Below are 18,683 nucleotides of genomic sequence, written 5' to 3' on the forward strand. Positions count from 1 at the left end.
TGTTCCTCGGCCTCTTCCAGTGACTCCATCACCCCCGCCTCTGTTTATCATCTTATGACGGCCTTCCACAGATATGCACACTGATTTATGTTTTTTTCTCAAATAACTTGATTGCTATGCTGTGAAATCAGATTTTGTTCTTACGATACTTATATGAAATCATAATTGTTGAAAGTTTATATGCTTACGAAATCAATTATATTCTCATGAAATCAAAAAGTGTTGAAAGTTTATATGATATTCGTATGAAATCAGAATTTGTTGTATAAAATGTTGTATGAAATTGTTGAAAGTTTGTAAGCAATTTATTATGTATTTTTTTGATTTTGTATGACAATTTGTATTTGGATTTTATATGACACTTTGTATTTGAATTTTAAATGATGTATGTTTAATTTGGATTTTATGTGATAGTTTGTATTTTTATAATTATTTTATCCACACAAAAGACAACATAAGGGTAATATGGTCATTTTCATCACTAAGCACAATCAGTTAATGAAATAAAAAAAATAATCAAACAACATAAACTCAATTATCATTTCTAACTCAATTAACTATAAGTCAATCAACAACTATCAAAGGACAATATAGGTTCATGACATACAATAACAAGAAATAGTAAATAGTTTATTGTTTAGATCAATTACTCTTTAATTGGACTGAATAACTTTTTATGTTTCATAACACCATTAGGATAGATTTTAACCAGTTTTGTGAATCTTTCCTATCATCCATTGTAACATTTAATATGGCGATATTTTATTCATTATTTATGTATATATATTATCTGATAGATTAACTTGTTTAGGATGCCCTATAATAGTGTATGAGAACAAAAAATAAAATAATAACCGGCCTATCGAATACTATTAAAATATAAACGACTTAAAAAAACAAATGCAGACATATTTAACAGTAACCTAATCAATATATTTAATATATTAATGTAAAAAAAAAAATTAAAATATATAAAAAGTTAATTACATTTTTTTTTTGATGAGATCAACCCAACCCATAAAAATAAAAGCTTTCATGGTGCCGTTGATATAAAACATACTTTATTTAAAGTAAGTAAGTAAAACAAAAAAGGGCACTAATGTCATTTCCATTTTGTCTTTCTATAAGTAGATCTCACACCATTACTACTCCACCACCCTCCACATAATGCAGGCCAAAGCACTCAATTTCCTCCCATTCAAGCCATGGCCCTCCTTCAAATTACCACCGGTACGGTCAGTCTCATTCCCTGATCGAGTTCCTCAAGACATTTCTACATCTACACCAAGTCAACAACTATCAATTTCATCTCAAGATGAAAAAATATCAGCTTACTGGGATTATCAGTTTCTATTCATGTCCCAGCGTTCAGAAACTGATAATCCCATTAATTTACGTATCGTTGAGGGATCAATCCCGTCAGATTTCCCACAGGGGACATACTATCTGACGGGACCAGGAATGTTTAAGGATGACCACGGCTCATCAGTGCACCCATTTGATGGTCATGGCTATCTTAGAGCATTTACATTTGATGGGGCCAAAGGTGAGGTCACATTCATGGCTAAATACGTTAAGACCACAGCTCAGGTGAAGGAACATGATCGTGATACTGGTAAGTGGGGGTTTAATCACCGGGGCTCATTCTCTACTTTAAAGAACAAGAGAAAATTTGGGGACACTACAGTTATGAAAAATGTGGCAAACACAAATGTATTGAGATGGAATGATAGGTTGTTCTGTTTGTGGGAAGGTGGCCCACCGCATGAGATTCAATCTATGTCGTTAGATACGATCGGAGAATTTGATTTGATCAACGATTCTGATTGTTTACCAATGCCATCAACCAACGTTCGGGATACAGTGGATGGTGGTGAGATTATCTTGGATTTAGTTTCAAGCATTGTGAAGCCGATATTGTATGGTAGGGATTCTTTTACTTTTTAATTATGATTATAACTTTTATTGAAATTATTGTCATCTAATGTGTCCGAATAAAGTGTTGTTGATTTGAAAATTTCTTATTATTTAAACAAAAGTACTACAATATGATTCCATGTTTTTATTTAAATTAATAAACTATCGTTAAACATTATTAAATTAACTTGGAAGATTTTATAATTCTTGAAATAGTATCAACGTTATTTATTAAGATTATTCTTGCTTTATGTGTGCGAACAAAGTGCTGTTAGTTGCAAGATTTATTATTATTATTATTATATACCATTAATTCCCATAACATTGAGGAACAGTATAGTATTGTTCTCTCCGAAATTTGCCACCATATTTTCAAGATTTACCACTTCTGGTCCCTACTCTTTACTAAATTGGTGTGATGGCCCCATATTTTTGAGATTTGCATCTTCTGATCCCTACTCTTTATAACTTCCTACTTTGAAGGTATGTATGCAAATTTTCTTTATAAAAATTATAAAATGATTGTGTTGGTAAACATTATTCTATGCGTACACTAACCTCCCTTGCTCGCACTAAAGTGCAAAGCTTCTCCTAGTTATTATTAAAAAAACATATATTAATATGTATTTTGATTTTTGTGGCATACGTGCAGGGGTTTTTAAGATGCCTGCAAAACGATTATTGGCTCATTATAAGATTGATGCATCCAGGAATACGCTGCTTATGTTGGCATGCAACGCAGAGGATCTGCTCCTCCCACGCAGTACCTTCACCTTTTATGGTACGTGTCTAAATAAAAATAATTATATCATAATTACTTGAAATGGAACTTGAAAAAGCCTGGATCTAGTTCATTAGTCATGAATCGTGTAGGATTATAAGTTTGAGTTCATAAACAAAATAGAAATTGAAACTTGAAATTATTCCAATATCTGAGAGGTCGGTTGGTCGATCCAAAGAAAACTCATTTAGAATAATAGGTGACTCCTATCTCTTTAGGCTCCACTACAATTGTTTTTAAAAAACTCATCCGTTCTTAAAATCTTTGTGAATTTGACTTTTATAATTGAATTTTCCTTTTTACTTACTTCTAGAATAGGTACATCAACAAGATAAGGTATGATCGGGTTCACATCTATCTCAACCCTCTTTGAACGACTAGTTTTCTTTAACAATATCAACCACTTGAAAAACTATACCAACATTCTACATTCTCTAATTCTATTCCAACTCTCTCTTTTACCCAAATCACTAATGCTAATTTCGATTCATGTTGGGGTTCGGAGGAACATGGTCGTTTTTTAAAGTCAAGTGGTTTTGTAGATCTGCTTTGTAACACCTAAAAAATTTCATTAAATCAAATATTATGGTTTTGAAAACATTATTACTATTTTAGCCAAAGTAAAATATGATCCAACAAAAATCAAAACAGGCTACTTTTTGTTTCAAAACGTGCCAAGGGGGTGTATTACTGCTAACATGAAAAATCATAGTAAAGAAGTAATACATACACAAATAAGAAACTATGTCTAGTTCTTCATAAGTTTTTTGCTACTCTCCATCTACACTAGTTCTTCGTAACTGATACCGGAATATATGACATTAAACAAAATATACATAAAACTTTTCATTTTTCACATGCTTTTTATGAATTACATGTATTCTTACTGTAACGTCCCAAAAATGTAGAGTAAACTTTTTAATTTCAAAATAAACTAAAACCATTCAAATCCATTTACTTAAAAGACAATCAAAGTAATAAGTTATAATTTCAAAACATCAAAGTGATAAACATCAAAAAAGATAGTGCGGGAATCTCCATTGGTGCGGTGCAACCAAGCATGGCACTTACCTTGCTACAAGAAGTACCCGAAACATTTAAAACATAAAATTTTAAGCACAAAGCTTAATAAGTTTTCAAAAATACCACATATAACATACATATAATGGGCCCAAGCCAGCAAGTGTATAAACAAGCCTCGCCTAATAATAATATCGGGTCCCACCTAACAAGCCTCTCCCAATCTGCATAACGGGTCCCACCCAATGAACCTCGACCTACATACATAACGGGCCCCATCTAACATACATGAAAGAGTCACAAAGACATTCTAGCATCCTACATGGTATAGTGAGAAGACTCACCTCTGAGTCGAAGTATATTCACACCACAACTCGTAAAACATAAAGGTTGGTCAGAAAGTCAATGGCCAATGGTCAAAGTCAACCATACAAACCACGCATCATGGCAATACCTTGGCCATGTCGTGGTCTAGCTCAAATAGAAGTGGTCTAGCTCAAATAGAAAACATGATGGATTTGCCCACTGCGTCGTGGTCAGCACTAGACCACATCGTGGTCACGATGGCAGATGTAAGTCCATATTAAGCATTTAATATGTTAAGTCCACTACTAATACTTTACAGAACTTCATGGCACCATAATGGTCCATAAAAATCCTAACTTTATGGATATGTATATCCAATGCATGACATACACCAAATTAGGTCAAAATGGTGCTAAAGGGGGGTCAAAACCCCATGCATGGAATCAACACAACTTAGGAGTTCAAATCTAAAACATATGATGCTCTAATGACATCTGAGATCAATAAAGTTGCAAGCTTTATTTCAACCACTCACTCAAAACTCATCAAATGTACCAAAACTAGCTTAAACTCAAGTCCTAAAAGAAAAAGAACCACCAAGATCTGGTTGAGAAGATTTACAAAGGTCTAGAGAGTCACTACTAGAAAACTAAGTAATTACCTACAGTAGTATTGGTAGGAAATCCGGAGGAACAAGGCGTTACCTACTGATTTCCTACAAAAAATGGGTTCTAGGAAAAAACCCTCGTGGGTAATTTTTTCCTACAAATTAGCTACAAACTTTCCCACGCATTTCCTATGGAGTATTATGTTACAAATTTAACTACGGAATACCTACGGAAGACGTTAACTACGGAGTACCTACAGATTATCTATGGGTTATTTACCTCCGTAACACCTACAAAATACATACATATTATTTTCCTACAAACCGATTTTCCTACATAATGCCTACCAACTACTTCTCCTACAGAATATCTACCAACATCTTTTCCTACGGAATACCTACCAACTGCTTTTGCTACAAATTACCTACAGACTTTATTGTATTTTATTTCCTATAGAATATTTATTTCCTATAAATTTTCTATGAGTTTTTACCTTTTTTATTGCTATATTAAATTCATAATACCTACATAATATTTATTTCCAACAATTCAGTCAAAAATCTATTGCTATATTAAATTTATAATTTAAAAAATATCCAAATTTTCCGCTTAAAAAAACCAAAAAATAATTAAAATAATAGTCAAATACCATTACATTCATTAACATTAAAATAGTCAATAACATATCATTCATACATTCAAATACTCAAAATACCATTACAATACCATGACAAAAGCTAAGAACTAGTCATTAACATAACATTCATTAAGTGTTTTAAAACAAAAACTAAGAACTACTTTGTGGATTACCGGACGGATTGATTTGTTTCATACATGCCGCCAATTGTCGTTGCACTTGCAATTCCATTTCATTTTTCATTTGTTCCATTTGCAAATCCATTTGACTTTGCTTTTCATCCATGGTTTGTTGCATGTGTGACACTTGTTGTCGCAACTCATTTACCTAAAAATAGCAAGACAACCACATGCAGTTGGTAAAGGTAATTCAACTTTAAACCATGATAGCAATGTACTTTACTTTTAATTCAAAATAATAACACACTACTCATAATAATGTACATTGTTTTTAATATCCATAATAATAACTTTTAATATGCATAATAATAAAATACTATATTTTTATCCATTATACCATTGTACTTTACGTTTTCAATCCATAATATCAATGTACTTAAATTATTATCAATAACAACAATTTACTTTACCTAATATCAATAATAGCAACATACTATAATTTTCACCCATTATATCATTATGTTTTACCTAATTTAATAATAGCAACATAGTATCATTTTCAACCATAATACAAATGCACTTTACCTAATATTAATAATGGCAACATATTTCAATTTTCACCTATATTAGCAATGTACTTTACCAATATCAACATATTTTTTCATCAATATTAACTACCTCTTTAATTAATTTTTTTTATCTATAATATATTATGCAAATACTTGTATCGCCTATCGTGACTTTGCAAAGTCAACAGAAGCTGAAGTTGACTTAGAAAAATATGCACCCGTCATCAAAAAGTGAAGATCTGAGGATCCTGCCCATAGATAGGACCTTTTGTTTCCCGCCTTTCCTAAGCAACTGTGTTTGGGTCCACAATTCAGGATCATTCACATTATGTTGAGTCGGATCATCACCATATTTTTGAGATAGAGCTTTGTTATATGATTCCTACAATATACCAAAAGAATGCTTTTCTCATTGCACTAAAAAATAAAAACTAATATTAGTAAATATATAAAAACATAAATACAACTTAGTATCACCCTAGATGTCTCATTCACAAAATCCACTAGCACCTCTTTACTTACCCAAAATATATTTTCTTTGATTCGGCGGTAAGATGTGTCTTATAATAAAGATCAATGAATGAGGGGTCTTCACCCGTCAACTCTTTCTATATGAACGACACAACATAATTGATGCAATTAGCGTTGAAAGAAAAATATATCACTATAATCTATAATTATGATTACTTACCAATTTAAGACGGTGCTCCTCAAATCCAATGATACCACCTGTATGTCTGGCTGCCCCCTAGAATCAGTGCTACGGTTTTTTTTCGACTTTTGGACAACTTTTTCCACTCATCTGTGTCTCATTTCTTTAATATATATATATATATATATATATATATATATATATATATATATATATATATATAGATATATAGATATATATATAATTACAATATAGAATAAAATAAAAGCAAAATAAGCAATAATGTATTAGATTGCTTACCCTACACAAACATCCCCAAACATCTCTATATATTTCATCAGGATTGTAATTTGCAAGAATCTTAAAGTTATCATTAATCTATACGATAATGTGCTCAACTTTTCGTGTAGAATTTGGCGATGCTTCCCTAGCATCCTTCATTCTATCCCTGAAGCGATCTTTCAACGTATTCTTAAAACCTTCACGAATGCTCTTTTCTCCTTTCTTCATTTGGATCCCACCAATATTGAGTCTGTAAAAAAAATAAGTAAAAGTTAAAAATGCAACATAAGAATGAATGAGAAATAGATATTAAAAATAAATAATTAATACATTACCCTGAAACACTCAAACATTTTAGTGACAACTTCCTTCCGAATTTTTTTATAAGTAATCCAATGTTCATTTACAGACTGCCAAAATATCTTTAAGATCGTTCGTCGAATTCTTTGTCTCCCAAACCTCCATATTGAAATAACCCTATAAGTATAATTATAACATCACCAATCATAAAAATAATAAAAAATAATAATAAAAAAAGACTTAGTTGTACCCCATGCATGTGATAAATGGCATATGAGAGCCATTTGAATCTGCATCATTTGATCCACCATATGTACCCGAGTAATGGGGCGTCTGAACCATTGGTAACCCTGGCTCATGGATAGATTTCCTGCCCATGCTCAGGCTCTTCATTGTTGCTTGTCATCCCATAACCATATGTAATATCATTCCCAACATTTTTTACCACCCCTATATCTGCTATAGCATCAGTCAAGCCCATGTGAGTATTTATGGCACCCATCCTACTACTCCCTAAGAATCCTGGCATTGTCGTCCTAACTGAAGTGAGTGAAAGGCCACCTGGAAAAGTGATGCATGGAAGGCCATGAGTGAAGGGTTTTGAGCATTCTAACACTCCTAAAGTGTACATGCAACCCTAGAAACCTTGGATCTATGTTTTACTAAGATACATGCAAATTTGATTTTCTAAGGTTCTTAACCTAACTAGCATGGCATGGGGAATTTTGAAACATAAGAGCTAGTAGGAGGACATACCTTTCTTGTTGCTTGGATTACTTGAGAACCTTGTGAGCCTAGCACCTCAAGTTTGATGCCTTAAATGTTTCACACAACACCACAACTCTTGGAATAACTTTGAGAGTAGTACACTATCACTCAAAATCAGCTAGCCCTCTTGTTCTACACACAGTTTTGATTTTGGTAGCCCATGGGGTCCTTTTATAGTTATGTCTCAAGTAGGGTTACAACATGTAAACCCTAATTGACATGGATTTTCATTTTCCATGATTTAGAGGTTGATAATCTCCATGGACTATCCATGGAGCACCTTATGGGTTTTAGATAAACCATGGATCATTAGCTCACTATAAAAGAATGGATGATTTGCACAATCAACCCCATATATTTAATTAGTCTCCTTTTGATCACCAAATTAATTCTAAACTAATTCGTGATCAATACTAATTAAATACTATTATTAATATATTTGAAATTATATTATATTAATAAACCATAAGTGTTATTTTTCTCATTTAGTCTATCTAAGTGCTATAATGCCATGCAACCCAAATGGACCATGCTAATCGGATCAAGTACATTCCAGAAATAGTTATAACCTTAGACACCTAATCCAACAATTAGGGTCAGGCGATGACCTGGCTCTTGGTGTTGAACCAACCAAAAAATGGTTGTGTTGAAGGCCACTAAGGGCAGAAGATGACCTACCTGTCGATACAGAATTGCCCGTAAAAATGTTATTTGGAAGGCAACTAGTATCGGGCAAAGGCGATGACCTGGCTCCTGATACAAAACCACTTATAAGAGCATTGTGTGGAAGGCCACTAGGGTCAGACAAAGGTGATGACCTGGCTCCTGGTGCATAACCACATGTAAGAGGGATGCATGGAAGGCCACTAGGGTCACACAAAGAGGATGGCCTACGACCCGATAGAGGACCAACCGGAAAAATTTTACGTGTTAGGCATTTATCCGACATTCTGCGTTTATGGAACAAAAATAGTCAGATATACTAGATGATAATGAAAAATAACAAATAGACTAGCGTACACATACCATATTATAAATCAAAAATAAAATGTGATAACAAAAATATTAAAGTGCATATACCATATAACATAAAACAAAGTTCCTAAAATTTGTCATCATCTGGATCAGAGCAGTCAAAATAAACTGGTTCGTCTCTATCCTCATCTTCTTGGTTTTCCGCTTCAGAACCTTCACTCTCATCGGAAGATATTTGCTCAAAGTTAGTTATATTCGAGGCTCGGCTCAAACGTTCACTAACATTTACTTCATGCGGTAACTCGAACCGCTCATCAAGATGAAAGAATCCATTGGCTTCTGTATTTCCATCAAGCGCAACTTTTGTTTCAGCTTCGATGACTTCATATACACCTCTTGGTTTTGTCTTGACAATCGCCCACAGATCTTTTGTTTCCTTTGTCACTGCAGGATATGGTGTATAAAATACTTGTTCCGTTTGTGATGCCAAACAAAAAGGGTTGTTACTTTGAATACGAGACTTAGGTTTAACATCAACCAATTTATTTTTGTTAGCTACTACACTGCGTATACTAATAAACCAAGTGCATTTGAATAGTACAACAGTCGAGCGCCCAATGCCATAATAGTCAATCTCTAGGATCTCATCCAATAAGCCGTAGTAGTCTAATTGTTCGCCATTATACATCTCCCCCCTTACACATAGTCCATATTTATTCATTTCATGTCCTTTACCATATTCTTGTTTGTGGAACTTATAACCATTTACAAAGTAGTCATTGTAAGACCAAGCATCCTGCGAGGGGCCATTCACTTAAGGTTCTAAATATTTAGCATTTTCATCGGTTAAGTCCCTCGTTACCTACATTAAAGAGCATATACACAAAATGTTTGTTGAAAAAAACACAAACATTAACAAGTACGATTGAACTGGTTTTACTTACTTTGTATTTAAACAATTCCACAAAGTATTTATCTCTGAGTATTGAAATTGGTTCATTTTGATGTCATTGCGATCTATAAGCAACATTTAACCTATCATTCTACTTAATTAAACCCTAAACAAATTAACATAGCAATGTACTTTACAGTAAACAAATAAACATATCAATGTAGTAAAGTTGTGAATATTGGGAAATTTATGAAAACAGCAAACTGCAAAAATGGTCATGTGCAAATAACCCAGAGACACAAAATTACTAGATAATCCTTATCTACCAGATTTAAAAGCTAAAATACCCAAACTGCCCGCCCACTACCAAATTGCCTTTTATTTGCTAGCATTCCCATGATTAATACCCCTTTCATATCATGCAAGACTAGAATAATTAATTTTTTGGTCAAAACTCCTTGCAATATGTTGATGCAAAAAATATGTTTACTGTTTATTATTGACCGAAATAAACCAACATTTAAAATATACATGATATGCAACCCTAAATGAAGATAGACTTTCATCCATAGAACTTATTTAACATAGAATTGATGCAACAATATGTTTACAGTAGATACAAACTAGATTTCTGAAAATTTGAAGTCTTGTGAACAAACTAAAATCGAAATACATACCTAGGGTGTCGCCAATGGTGGTGTGGGACAACGACGGTGGTGGTACGAGGCAGCGTTGTTGGTGGTGTACAACATCGATGGTTAAAGGGCAAACCAACAACGTTTTGGTCAATGTGGGTCGCCGATCGATCGTTTGGAAATTGCAGAAGTCGAACTGGTTACCTGAAAATGTCGCCTATGTAGGTATCAGTCGAGAATCACCGTCAGATGTGTGCTGCAGCAGGGTTCGGATATTGCCCGTGTAAGCTAGGGTTTTGTTTGGGTAAGTTTGATCGACGAGCTTGTTGCACGATCAGTGAAGCGGGAATTTTGGTTTTAAGAGGCGTAGAAATTCTTTAGGTATAAGGATTGCGTAGGAATTTTGTAGGTATCAACAAATTGGCAAATTGATGTATTATAAGTAAATATAATTTGAAAATTATCAGCTATGTTTTTTTTTCAATATAATTAATATAGTGTATAAATATTCTATTTTTTATAAATGATATATTTTACACTTTTGATTCTTTATAAAAATATAACTTAAATTGAGTAATTGAATATAATCCCATCGATATAGTATTTACTAAAATTTAAATTTATTAAACTTTAATATTTACTATAAAATTTGTAAATATATAAAACAATTCGCATTTAATTTGGAAAATATGATTGCTTTATTTTCACCAAGTTATACATAACATAAACTTACATGCAAATGTATAATTCGGTGAAAAAAAACAACCAAAGTATAATTATGTTGTGAAAAAAAAAACGAAAAAAACGACATTTGACCTTTAAACAATAGAAAAATAAAAAGATATCGTAGGTAATCTGTAGGTAAATACCTATGAATTACCAACAGATAAAGGTAATCCGTAGGTATTTATCTACAGATTATCTATGGTCTTTTTTTATTTTTCTATTTTTCAAGGGTCAAATGTCATTTTTTTCGTTTCGTTTTTTCACAATTTTATTATATTTTGATTGCTACATTTTAACCAAGTTATATATAACATAAACTTACATACACACGTATACATCATTAGAACCCATTACTATATACATAATAAACAAAAAGCTATCTACGTTTGTTCTTAAGCCACAATTAACATCATTAAACAAATACATGATATAGGGTCAAAAGCCTGAAATTTAGGGTTATATGCACATTACAACATCGCGTCGTGGCCGATAAATGAATGTCATGTCATGGTGACGTAGCACCACTACATCGTGGTAAACCACCCACCACGCTGCGGAAGTGCAAAGCCTCAAAGTTTTTTAAACACGAGGAACTTCAAAAGAATAATACCCGGGATGCAATGTCACACCTAAAGTGCATATTCATATACATGATTAAACCTTACGAACCTTCCTAAATCATATACTTAAGTTCACACAAGTCCTTCTCTTATAAACCGATCAAATCATTATCAAACATTTAATATAAATCCTTTAATTTCAACCTATTTCATACGATGTAACTTATATATACATAATGCATGCTCACAACTGAAATAAACCTTACGCGACTTCCAGCATCACGCCTCTGTATTAGTAGACAGTCCTTTGGTCATATTGATCTAAACCACCAACACTTTTTGAAAAATGAAAAGACAAACAATTGATGGTGGCAGCTAGGGTTTACAATGAACATAAAGGCTAGTGTTTTTGATTTTCTGATGGAGGGAGCAGGTGGTACATGTAGCTATGGTGGTCAGAAGACATTGATGGTTGGTGGGGTTTGATGGTGGGGGAAGGCAGTTTCACTGGTGTATGTAGATCTGAAAAGGGTAGGGTTTTTAGTTTTCTGCCTGAATGAGGAGGGTGGCATAGGTAGGTTTAGTTGTCAGAATACAATGATAGTAGGTAGAATTTGATGGTGGAGGGAAGGTGGTTCCACCGGCATGTGAAGATCCGAAAATGGTGGGGGCTTTTCGATTTTCCGGGGGCAAAGGGTGGTGGTGGTAGCAGCAGTTTCTTAAGAGAAACAGGGAGAAAGAGTAGGGAGGAAGAATTAATCAGCTAAGGAGCTGATGACTTGTTGTAGGAGGTAAAAAGGAAAAATGAACAAGTTTTCTAAAGTATTAGACATTAGTGCATCTAAAATCATTGAAAGGACAAAATCGATTAAAATTTCAAAACTTACGGACTTTCAATACGCCAATAGAATATTACAAAAGATCCTTATCCTAATACATAGTCAACTAATTAAGCGAATCTTTGTTAACCCCTTTTTTATACAACCTAAACAAGTGTGTACACAAGATCACCTTGTATGATAGTTGACGCAAAGTGAAAAAAAAAATCCAGAACAACAAAGTGAAAAAACCAATCCTAAAAATCATTAATAAATCTATATATATATATATATATATATATATATATATATATATATATATATATATATATATATATATATATATATATATATATATATATATCATATCATACTATATTATAAAGGAAACATTTTTCATTTCACCACATCAATTTGAAACTCCCAACTCTTCATATTTCCACATAATATACTTAATATATTAACTTAAATATGTTCTTAGTTATATACATTGTCACAAATGGAAGTCCTCTTGAATTATCAATATGATATACTTAATTTATTGACTTCAATATAATGTTAAATGCATAACATGTATCAATATATAAAATAAACTTCAAATATAGTGTAAAATTTAAAACGTAAAGTAAAATATCAAATAAAGTTTAAAAAACCATTATATATTTTGTAAAATAGTTAAAAGAAAAGTATTAAATACATAAATGTAAAAGAAGCTAAATCTAAAAATATAATTAACTAAAACATGTCCAAAAACTATTTTTTATAATAAATAATATTCAATTTAAGTTGTTTTCAATTTAATTTATAATAATAATAATAATAATAATAATAATAATAATAATAATAATAGTTAAAAATTATGTAAACTTATAAATTAAGTTACATTATATTACAAATAGTGGTTGATTATTTCAATAATCATCAAGGTAAAATTAAAACATTGTGAAAAAAAAAAAATTGAAATTGATAGATTATAACAATAGTTAATTAAAATAGTTGAGAAATAATTAATTTTTAAACACATAAAGTTTGAATAGAGACCATTAAATGATTTGATTTTAATAACTATTATTTTATCTATTATTCAAATTAATTATAATATTACATCATTTAAATGTAACAATTGTTATCTTATAAGAAGCTGTACTTAATTTGTTGACTTTAATATAGTTTTAAATGAATAATATATATTAATATATTAAATAAAATTAAAATATAATGTAAAATTTAAAACCTAAAGTAAAATATCAAATATTTTTTTTAAAAAAAATTCAATATATATTTTGAAAAATATTTAAGAGAAAAATATTAAATAATATCATTTCAAAAGAACCTAAATCTAAATGTTGTATTAAGTAAAATATATCCAAAAACTACTTTTTGTAATAACCAAAATTCAATTAAGTTGTTTTCAATTTAACTTATAGTAATACTAATAATAATAATAATTGATAGAATAGTATCAAGTTATAAATTAAGTTATGTTATATTACAAAAAATGGTTGATAGTTTAAATAATCATCTTGATAAACTTAAAACATCGCCAAAAAAATTTAAAATTTGATAAATCATAATAGTAGTTTTATTAAAATAGTTGAGAAATAATTAATATTATACACAAATAAATTTTTAATAAAGACCATTAAATGATTTGATTTTAATAAGTGTTATTTTATCAAATGTTCAAATTAATTATAATATTACATCAGTTAAATGTAATAATTGTTATCTTATAACCAATATAAATAACTTAAATATATATTCAATATCATATAATTACCAAAAGTTTAACTTCATAATTTTTTTCTGCGCAACGCGTGGATATTCGCCTAGTATATATGTGTGTGTGTGTGTGTATATATATATATATATATGTATATATATATATATATATATATATATATATATATATATATATATATATATATATATATATATAGGCTTAGGTTATTATATTCAAAGTAATTATTGTGTTATTGTATGCATAAATGTGGGCCAATCATTTTACTTATTTTAAGAAAGTGATTAATACATATTATTGAATTTAATATAATTAAAAAATATCATCTAATTTAACTAGAAGGGTATTTTAATCAATTAACATAGATTTAATAAAGGAAATTTTCATATTTTAAGGGATCATAGATTCTATTAATTTTAAAATTCCGATTTTACGGATTATAAGGTTTTTAATTCGGACATTCTGACAGAATATGCTTGAGTATGTTCAAAAATAAAAATATTCTTGAACCATAAAATTATAAAAATATTGTTGAACATATTTCTTGATCATGACTTTAAAAATTTCTTGTAGAATTACAAAATTCTCGAACCATCAATTGAAGAATTAAAACAAAAATTACATTAATTCTTATAGAATACATGTAACAATTGCTAAAGAATTACATTTATTGTTAAAGAATAAAACTAAAAAAAAAATTCAAATCTGGAAAAAAACATCAAAATCTAACAAATACACTAATACATTCTAAAAGAATAATGTTGCTAAGAGGCGTCGTTCAAATTTAGTGGTCTGTTCTTCAAGCATCAGCTTCTGTAGAAACAAATCCGATGAATAAGTTAGTGAGAAAATATCCATATTTCATTCCAACGTAATTGGAATTCATGATTCCATTATGATATAATTGGAATTCATTTACCAATAATAATATTATTTGGGTAATTCTAATAGAATATGTTCATGATTATCATAAAAAAACATTCTTTTTGATGGAATACTATAAACGAAGAAATACCATTCAGTTGAAGCATCTTAGCGAGCGCTTGGTGTGCATCAAAACAACTTTCAATTTCGGATGAACAACATACAGAAATTATCCATACCACATCAGCCTTCACGTAAATGAATAACATTATTCCAAGATTCTGTAATCGTCAAATACAAAATGCAAGTAAAAATTTGCCTAGGCAGGATACACCTGGCCTCCTGATATTGCATGGCAGAGTAAACATAAAGAAAGCAAAAACAGTTAGTTCTTTTCTAGTAGAACAAAATATATATATGAATTTGAAGTAAAAATGTTATCTAAATAAAATATGCAGCTCTAGTTTTAAGTTTTAACACGATAGGGGTATTAAAACCCCAAAAAGACAAGAAACGCTAAATTGAGTCTAAATAAAATATGTAGCTCTACTTTGAAGTAAGAATGTCCATACTAGTATTGATTTACACTCTTATAACCTTCCATCCTAACTCAAATTATACAAAGGAATCATAAAAACAACAAAAAAATATCTCTACCTTTAGATGGAGCAACCGACTGTGACAACCCCACCTCCACCTTCTTTTTCGTCTTATGCAACGACCACACACTCTAGTGTGGTGTTTTCTTCTTGTTCTGTCGATCAAAGCACAAAACATACACCACCCCTAAATCACTACTTCTAAGAAACAGAAGTTGACGCAGCTAAAAGCTGCTAGAAGGGAGAGAAAAAAAAAAAAAAAAAAAACTAATTTCTTCCTTTTTCATTTCCTGTGAATCAACAAACCCATATTCCCTTCATTTTCATTGATTTCCCAACAAACTTAAACACCCCAACGATTTCTATCAAACAAACAAACAAAATCCTAAAAGAAATTTTTACCTGTGGTTGATTTGGAACTGCCAAAACAAGGAAACATCGTGATCTTCGAGCAAACACCACCGAGGTCCTCACCTGCGACAAATGGTTGCCATCAAACCCCGCCTTTCCCCTTGTTTTCTTCCTTCTCTGTTGTTCCCATCGAATACAAAGTCGCAAAGGTTTCGCCTTGCCACTGCCGCTCCTTGCGAAGCTGGACATCACACCTCGCAGCCAGAATAGAAAAGCAAAACTCAGTTGTTTCTTCACGTCTCCCCAGTCTCTTCGGTTTCGTCGACCCGAAAACTACTCTCTTTGCGAATTGACCGACTATGCACCGCCTGTGAGCTTCGTTTTCTTCGGTCTTCTTTGTGATTTGAAAGCGTCAATACCTTGTAGGATGCTAGGGCTTTATCGGGTAGGAAATTGAGGAAGACACGCTTATTTATTTAGGTTATAAGTCAATACAATGATTATAATGATTATTTTTTGAACTTACTAAACAAATTACTAAATTACCCTTATTTATTTATTTTATTATTTAATTTTGATTGATCCACATTGATGCATAGAATAACACAATAATTACTTTAAATATTTGAACCTAGCGTTTTATATATATATATATATATATATATATATATATATATATATATATATATATATATATATATATATATATATATATATATATATATATATATATATATATATAGAGAGAGAGAGAGAGAGAGAGAGAGAGAGAGAGAGAGAGTTGAGAGAGTTGTGATGCTTGTATATTGAAATATTTTATTTATCCTGCAGAATTTGATTCTAATTTCAAGATCCAACAAAAGCAAGAATTTCGAATCCCCGAACATCTCATGGTTCACGATTGGGCTTTCACAGATTCTCATTATATATTATTTGGCAATCGCATCAAGCTTGACATTCTTGGTAATTTTCTTTCATGATATACGAACAGGTTTAAAAAGAATTTTTGATTTTTGTGATAATAAGATACAAAACAAAATATTGATGTCTATTTTATGTCATAAAAACGTACAAGTTACAGTATATTTATTTTATCAAAAAATGTAAAGCGTTGGATAATAAAAATACAAAATATTCGTCAATAAACGACACCTGTTCAGCAATCAATTGTTTGATACTTTATTTTTAACACTTTTTACGAAAAAAAAAAAAAACAAATATGTTAAATTTTATGCTACATATATACACCAAAAAATTCAATAGAGAATAATTATTAATGAATTAACTAATTAAACAATCTAAAACATCGAAATTTAAAGGGATCAACGTAAAAAAAGAAGAGTTCTAGACATTTTTACTATGCACGTGCATGTAGCGGATTATACCAAAATTCAGTTTCTTTTTTTAATTTACTTTTTTAGGTCATTTTTTTTATTGAAAAAAAACAAATATACAAAATTTCATGATTTTTCATCTTATTTCTATAGATATCCATCCTGATATGTATGAAAAATTAACTTTCTTTTTCCAAAAAAGCTCACTTTATTTTCATTGTTTTTGAAAAATTAAAGTCTTTTTTTGGTATCGAAAAAAATTAATAAATATATCAAAATCATATTCTTTCGGTACTCTTTAAACATAAATTCATATTGATATGAAAAAAAAAATTAAATTTTCAGTTCAGAATTATATTGTGCATCTGCTCAGAATTACATTGTAGATCTGCTCAGATTCACAATGTAAATAATAGTAAGTCAGATTGAAATTATGAATTTTGAAAACTAAATTATATACAGTTTAAATTCACGATGTGAATAAATTCATTTGTTGATTTTACAAAACCAATTTATTTTAGTTCAGATTCACATTGTGAATCTGCTCACATTCACATTGTGAATCTGCTTAGGTTTACAGTGTGAAAATCATTAAATTAGATTCACATTATGAAATTTTCAAAACCAAATTATATACAGTACAAATTCATAATAAATCCATTTGTTGATTTTATAAAACTAATTTATGAGTAATCAAACATTAAAATATTATAAAATTATATGGAAATATATTTCAATTTATATGTAAATTTCACTAAATTAGTTTCAGAATGATGAAATAGTTGAAATAGTAATTCAAATTCACATTCTGATTGTTAAAATTGAAAGATATACAATGCAGATTTACAGTGTAAATTTGAATTGATGATTTTTTTTTTAATAGTGTTAATGTTTATTAATTGATGATAAAAAATAGAAATTTTTGGTATAATTAGTTTTTTTGTATAAAAACATATAATTTTGGATCAAATCATTTTGAATCATAGTATGTTGGATAGTATCAGTATTTAATCGCATGATCTTTTGGATCAATAATATATTTAATTAAATAAGTTTTTGTTAATAATAAGTTTTGGATCATTATATATTTTAAATCATAAAATACATAATTAAGGATAAGAAAATATTTAGAATATTTTTAGATCATAAGAAATTAAAGACTATAAACATGTTAAATCATAACATTTTTTTGAATTGTAAATATTTTAAAATATCTCTTTTTGGATCAT

The 18,683-nt window shown here is 30.2% G+C and overlaps 1 protein-coding gene and 2 long non-coding RNA genes across 6 annotated transcripts in view; 1 reads left to right on the plus strand and 2 right to left on the minus strand.

Moving 5' to 3' along the window:
* The first annotated feature begins 1,156 nt into the window (after nt 1-1,156).
* Nucleotides 1,157-18,683, plus strand: part of LOC145037766 (carotenoid cleavage dioxygenase 7, chloroplastic-like) — a 22,935-nt gene continuing 5,408 nt past the window's right edge. For 3 of the 4 annotated variants that reach the window (XM_078986481.1, XM_078986483.1, XM_078986484.1), the window contains exons 1-3: nt 1,157-1,924; nt 2,570-2,698; nt 16,952-17,083. In XM_078986481.1, coding sequence (XP_078842607.1) covers nt 1,168-1,924; nt 2,570-2,698; nt 16,952-17,083 — 1,018 coding nt within the window. In that variant the 5' untranslated portion in view covers nt 1,157-1,167. The remainder of the gene's footprint in view (nt 1,925-2,569; nt 2,699-16,951; nt 17,084-18,683) is intronic. The other variant, XM_078986482.1, reaches the window with a different exon arrangement.
* Nucleotides 5,409-6,735, minus strand: LOC145034129 (uncharacterized). Its single transcript, XR_013677914.1, has 4 exons — nt 6,649-6,735; nt 6,480-6,565; nt 6,176-6,339; nt 5,409-5,596 (listed from the first exon to the last, which is right to left on the minus strand). It is a non-coding gene; the product is annotated as an uncharacterized LOC145034129 (long non-coding RNA).
* On the minus strand, nt 6,928-7,740 carry LOC145037767 (uncharacterized). Its single transcript, XR_013678966.1, has 3 exons — nt 7,442-7,740; nt 7,227-7,368; nt 6,928-7,141 (listed from the first exon to the last, which is right to left on the minus strand). It is a non-coding gene; the product is annotated as an uncharacterized LOC145037767 (long non-coding RNA).

The sequence above is a fragment of the Lactuca saligna genome, chromosome 3, assembly GCF_052625555.1.
Source record: "Lactuca saligna cultivar CGN05327 chromosome 3, ASM5262555v1, whole genome shotgun sequence".
Lineage (NCBI taxonomy): Eukaryota > Viridiplantae > Streptophyta > Magnoliopsida > Asterales > Asteraceae > Lactuca > Lactuca saligna.